Raw genomic sequence first — 6795 nt, 5'->3', positions numbered from 1 at the left:
CTAGCATCAACATTATAACCTGTCTTCAATTCCGTTAACATACGTTCATGAAAGCTACAATTTCGTATATAAGCATCATATACAAGTATTATACATTTTGAAAACCTGCATGGATATTGCGGACACAGTGTTGAGATTAGAATTCAGTAACAGGACGTGTCCTGTATAATTTCAACACAACCAAAATGAAAATCAATTTATTTTGTATTTGAAGAGTTAAAGCATGGACTTTAAGGACGCATTGTTGAGCATAGAAATCAATAACACAGCGTATGATGTCAATACAACCACTCAAAATCTACAGACCAAGTACGCATCCCAGTTAGTGGCTTGGGAAGATACTGCTGTAGGAGCATATCTGCTTCTTGTTTGTAAGTTCGCATGACTGTAGTTATTTGTCAGTGAAAGCAAACAGGCCGTGAAGAATGTGCAATCCGCATTCTATACACGAGTTACTAATTTTTTGTAGACTTTTTCATGTAAGAAAGCCATCCAGATGGTTAACGAAAGGTCTGTGGTTCTTCCGAGGTACCCGTCCGCGATAAAATAGTGCTCGGAAGGGCATCTAAGGTCTTCCTAAACCACAAAAACGGTGTGACAATAAGTCCAACAAAAACATATATTAAAACCTGACCATTGCTCAAGTAACGTAACTGAATCAGTCGCAAAATCTAGACTCGTTTTAAAGTCATGACACAAATAAATTGCAATTAGGAAAACAGCATTAATATCGTGCATGATGTAATCCGTCTTATTAAGGAATATTTTGAAGCGGATGTATTATGGTGTAATAACCCTATTAAGATATTACATCATCGCACTTGAGTGTTGCAGTTTTAAGACATATTAACTTTAGATACGTTTCAGAACAAAACGAAAATACTGATAATGGTAATAAATATTCAATGCAATTTCTCTTTTCTGACGATCGCATGTTATTGCTAATCAGCCAACATTAAAGCTCTAATCTTTTCTATCACTTTAAGTTCGTGATTTAGGATATAATACATGTATTTATTTGCTTTAAATATAAAATTACTTTACATTGAAATGTGTCGTTTCCTTGACCTGGATTCATTTTTAAGAATATATTTCAACGTTAGGAGTAAAACCTAGATTTTTCCATACTTCGACAATCTCCCATAGTCCCTGTCAATGATGTAATCTTGTCATTTGACATCAGGAAGGCCTCGGATGTTTGTTTGATTTTCCGCCTACTCAATACTTTTGATCCCTGAAAAAACCTTGTCTTCGTAAGATAAACACACGAGGGAGGATCAAAAGTGGCATTAAACTGGCACAATGCACACATAATAAAAAATGCTTTTTGTCTGCAATTATCATTTTAAAATAACACAACTTTTACCCATTCCTGGGGCATTTCTATTAGTCTTTTTTAGAATGAACTTGCCTGTCTGCAAGATATTAAATATTTTGACACATACATTTCAGGTATCTTGGCCTTCATCTTGAATGCGCTTGTCATCTACACTTGTCTGCGTAACTGGAGCGCACTAATCATGTCCGACTTCTATATCCTCAACCTTGCATGCAGTGATGTTCTTTTGCCAATAAGTGCTTTCCCACTTCCGATTTTTTCTTCCTTCTTCCATCGTTGGATGTTTGGTGATATTGGTAAGAAACGATATTATTTGCAGTACGCTATACATGTATAAGACTTAATTAATATATAAATGTACATGTTTGTATATGTATTAGTAAAATATATATCAAGTTGATTTAAATGACAGAACTTCCGAACTTGCAACTGTTACTGTTATTTACATATGGTGATTTTGTCCGTGTCAGTATCGTGATCCAAACTTTCTTCAGCAGTGTTACTATAAATTTCATGTTTAAAGATTATAAAACTCATAGAACTAAGTTTGTTATTGGACAATTTCAAAACTGTGTTCAGAAACAACCTATCAGAAACTTTGTAACATCCGTCTCAGGTAGTAATTGCTTTCTCTAGTTACCACACTTACCATTGGCATGGACAGTCATTTTCTGCGAAACTTTAAGGAAGAAATTTATATTTGCTCATTATGATCACAAGTGTAATGCCTAAGTATGAAAAAGAAAGCAGTAAAATTGAATTTAGAATTACCAGTCACTCAGTACTTATTTTTAGCTGTTGTTTCCATTTATTATGAAACTGAGATATATTCAATTTATGTTACAGAATTACCTAAACAATAGCTCGAAGCATTTGAATTTCCACTGAAAAATTGTCTGGCTCTTCTAAGTGAACCGGAGACATGCTAAAGAGAATCATGAGATATTTAAGAAATCCCCGCCATGTCTAATAATACAAGTTCAAAACCAACTGCTCTAGACATACATTTTAATGATGTTTCTCTTTTCTGACAGGGTGTGTGATATATGGCTTTCTCGGATTCTTCTTCGGTGTCGTCAGTATCACAACGTTAACCATTATGGGATTTACTAGATATATAAGCATATGCCATCCAAGTATTGGTAAGTGTTTTGTCTATCGTACGATACTTTTGTAAATAACGGCATTTTCATACACATTTTTGTTGTTAGTCTCGTATTAACTATAAATTGATGCTATTGTAAACAACGGCAATTATATATATTTTTGTGTTGCAAGTCTCGTATTTACTATAAATTGATGCTATTGTAAACAACGGCAATTATATATATTTTTGTGTTGCAAGTCTCGTATTTACTATAAATTGATGCTATTGTAAACAACGGCAATTATATATATTTTTGTGTTGCAAGTCTCGTATTTACTATAAATTGATGCTCTTGTAAACTACGGCAATTTCATGTATTTTTGTGTTGCAAGTCTCGTATTTACTATAAATTGATGCTCTTGTAAACTACGGCAATTATATATATTTTTGTGTTGCAAGTCTCGTATTTACTATAAATTGATGCTATTGTAAACAACGGCAATTATATATATTTTTGTGTTGCAAGTCTCGTATTTACTATAAATTGATGCTATTGTAAACTACGGCAATTATATATATTTTTGTGTTGCAAGTCTCGTATTTACTATAAATTGATGCTCTTGTAAACAACGGCAATTTCATGTATTTTTGTGTTGCAAGTCTCGTATTTACTATAAATTGATGCTCTTGTAAACAACGGCAATTTCATGTATTTTTGTGTTGCAAGTCTCGTATTTACTATAAATTGATGCTCTTGTAAACAACGGCAATTTCATGTATTTTTGTGTTGCAAGTCTCGTATTTACTATAAATTGATGCTCTTGTAAACAACGGCAATTTCATGTATTTTTGTGTTGCAAGTCTCGTATTTACTATAAATTGATGCTCTTGTAAACAACGGCAATTATATATATTTTTGTGTTGCAAGTCTCGTATTTACTATAAATTGATGCTCTTGTAAACAACGGCAATTATATATATTTTTGTGTTGCAAGTCTCGTATTTACTATAAATTGATGCTCTTGTAAACTACGGCAATTTCATGTATTTTTGTGTTGCTAGTCTCATATTTACTATAAATTGATGTTATTGTAAACAACGTCACTTTCATATACTTTTGTGTTGTTAGTCTGTTATTTGATATAAATTGTGCAATCACTTACTACGTTCCTACCGTATATAGCAATTAATTATATCAATTTGATTTACTTGTGCTCATCAAGCTAACATACTAGTAAGACTTTGTAGCTATACTTAAACATAACAGAAATGAATTGACATAAAGATGTGGCAGTATAACCTAAAAGACGGAGGTGTACAGAACCTACTAGACAGTCGCATGTTAAGCAACCATGTCCATCTATGTTGAAAGCAATGCCAAACTGTCTTTATATTTTTGAGTGACAATAATGCTCTTGGGATCACAACAAACAGTAATAAGTATTGTAACCTAGACAAGACAGATAAACCTATTTGTTCCAATATATGATATGGAATTCTACAACTGCGCAGATACAAAATGTATTCTACTGGTCAAATGTCAGTTCCCTTGTGTCTGATTATTCTGTCTGATGATGGAAGGAAATTAGCAACTCTGATTTCCACAGTGTTATCACATGTTTCGTGCAAAGGATTTGAATTTTAGGATATCTTGAGAGTGTAAGGGAAATACAAATAGGTTAATGTTACTTAGCAGTCGCTTTGAGATTCAGATTAAGACTCTCACAAATACCTTACATGTCAGAATATGCTTTCAAATCTTTTCGATATTTTGTATTTTTGATGTGTTTAGGTACTATAGATTTTTCAGACAACTCTAAGGATTTAATATGCTTGTCTCTGTAGAACAAGGATTTCCCAACTTACCTTGGGGACAACAGGAAATGAGAAACCGAGCAGTAACTCGGTTTCTTATCCGCGCTGTCCCTATGGTTGGGAAATATCTGACAAACCCAAAGAAAAGTGATGCATGTTCCTTGTCTTTGGCTTTATTTAAAAGAAACATTCTATTATTTCCAGATTTATCTGGCCAGAAATTCCGCCGATGTACCCTAATTTTACCATACGTGTATGCCTTGGTTTGGTCTAGTTTACCTCTGAGTGGCTGGGGCTCATACTCATTGGAATCCTACGGGACGTCTTGCACCATACAATGGAACGAAAACAGAGCTTTCATCACAATGATGTCACTTTTCTGCATTTTTACTCCCTCTGTGATCATATTCTTCGCATATAGCCTTATCTTGCTCAAATGTAGAACCAGTCATCGAAATGTGCGTGAATGGCAACGAAGAAGTCGGAAAATGTCGAGAAAGGAGTTTTTTCTCATTAAGGTTTGTTCATATGAAGAACATTTTACACATTGCATATTGTCGTAGAGCTTGCGGATATGTTTCATGAGAAATATTTTACTCTAATTATGATAACATTTGATGAAACGCAGACAGATTGATTTTTTATATAATAACTTAAATATTTTTCCTTAGATATAAAAATTGGTCGAAAATGACAAAATGTGTTCTCATTAAGAAAAGGACATTGCTAATTGAAAATTCTCTTTTATCTAAAAAGAATGAAGAATAATTTGCACAGTAAGATTAGCTGCCGTTTTGTACTCTATAATTACATTAAGATTTTCCGCGAATTGACAATAATTGTCATTAGATAATATAGAGGTTTCTCAATACTGGCAAACAGTAAGATTCACTTTTAGATAATATCAAAATTCTATACCTATTTTTCTCTTCCATTCAGCGAGTCGCGTTTGTACCACGTGGGCGTCAAACGTATTTCCTTGTTTTGTACAGCATATTCCTTATATAGGACGATGTTCGATTCTCCATCTTAACTAAACGATGTAAGCCGTGACCGATAAACGTATCCGCTTGAGTATCAACATCAATAGTTGTATACGTTGTAAGAACGAAATCGTCTCCGTCGGATTCCTTTCCTTTTTAATGAGAAAAATAAACATACACTCAGTTCCAAAAGAACGTGTGCACTTAGTTTTCTGTTATTTTTTCTCGGTTATTTTCATGAAAACTTATAAAGTTTGGTACCAAAATTTAAATCAGTTCGTAAACAAATTGGCGTGCATTTCAGATTTTGAGTTATACCTGAGAGTTAGTGTATGAAAAAATGAAACAAAAACGTCAGGGAATTTTTTGAAATATTTAAACTTTAAAAGTGCACACTTTCTTTTGGAACTGAGTATAGAATTAAAAGATTATTTAACATAGCCCTGTCAGTATGGGATATATTCGGACTCATTCAATATGTTCTTTCGAATGTGTTCTCGTCCATTATATATAGAGCAATGTTAGAAATGCTTTTGCATAAATAATACTTGGAACCATTCTAAATGCAGTTATATTTTCAAAAATTGTCTGTATGTATATTTACAAAATGATTACAATCTACATTCTCAGGTTGAAAATCTTAATTTGATCATATTTTTTAATGTGCAATTTTTCTATACATATAGAATCGAGACCTTTTGAATTATGCTTATGAATCAAACGGCCGTATACACTGCAACGGCCATCAATCTATTTATAGTATATATTCTCGTATCTTTTGTAGATTTTGTTTATTTGTAAACAAATTTAAACAAGTATAATCAATGTTTCTATCAATCATTTTTCAGATCACGTTCGCAATGTGTTGGGGATTTCTTTTATCGTGGATGCCTTATGCGGTTGTATCAATGTGGACGGCGTACGGTGACGTTACCATGCTACCAATCAGATTCACGGCAACAGCGGTGTTACTGGCAAAATCATCAACGGTCGTTAATCCGGTCATATATTTTCTGATGAGTAAAAAGTTCCGCCCGTTATTACTACGCTCATTGAAATTACCAGATCTGGGCATACAAGCATCCAGTTTAAAGTCGTGGAAGGTGATATCTGAACTGTTGCCAGTACGAACAAGCTCTGGAACTGGGAGTACAAATACTGCGAGCGAATCATCGTTTACTGGACACAAGTTTCTAGTAAAGGTTAAACAAGTGCATATGGATGTTGGTAGTGATGTGCAACTCTAAGGTTTTCAACACAGATTTAGTACAATTTACCAGGTTGTTATCGAAGGAATAATTAGATGTTTTATGTTTTAATGGAAGGGCATAAGTAGAAAGTCGCTGTGGCTGCCACTATAGAACGTTCTAGGGGAAGATTCTTTGGGGATTTTGTTTATACGTATATGCCATTGAAACAGTGATAATGTAATATAATATCCACGGATGAGAAAGTGGAAAGAAACAAAGATGAATATCCAATGGGTAAAGCCACTTTAAAAAAAAACGCATCTTCCCCAAAGCTTAACAAAATAGCAGGCTGACGTGCACCAGACAAACACACAAAGCAAA

General features: G+C 33.7%; 1 protein-coding gene across 1 annotated transcript; it reads left to right on the top strand.

Annotated features, from left to right (window-relative positions):
* Positions 1-223: 223 nt before the first annotated feature.
* On the top strand, positions 224-6471 carry LOC123556079 (opsin-5-like). The gene is made up of 5 exons (XM_045346675.2): positions 224-371; positions 1453-1635; positions 2374-2481; positions 4446-4759; positions 6073-6471. Exons 1-5 carry the CDS (start codon positions 224-226, stop codon positions 6469-6471), a joined length of 1152 nt encoding a protein of 383 aa, XP_045202610.1.
* Positions 6472-6795: the final 324 nt, after the last annotated feature.

Source organism: Mercenaria mercenaria, chromosome 7 (genome assembly GCF_021730395.1).
Source record: "Mercenaria mercenaria strain notata chromosome 7, MADL_Memer_1, whole genome shotgun sequence".
Lineage (NCBI taxonomy): Eukaryota > Metazoa > Mollusca > Bivalvia > Venerida > Veneridae > Mercenaria > Mercenaria mercenaria.
The sequence above is the reverse complement of the archived record's forward strand: the minus strand, read 5'-3'. Positions and strand labels throughout refer to the sequence as shown.

Bases quoted from the DNA above. Each gene is read 5' to 3' on its own strand.
- LOC123556079 (XM_045346675.2), top strand. From the start codon at position 224: ATGGACTTTAAGGACGCATTGTTGAGCATAGAAATCAATAACACAGCG. The intron at 1,636-2,373 runs GTAAGAAACGAT...CTTTTCTGACAG, and splicing joins TTGGATGTTTGGTGATATTG to GGTGTGTGATATATGGCTTT. The intron at 4,760-6,072 runs GTTTGTTCATAT...ATCATTTTTCAG, and splicing joins AGGAGTTTTTTCTCATTAAG to ATCACGTTCGCAATGTGTTG.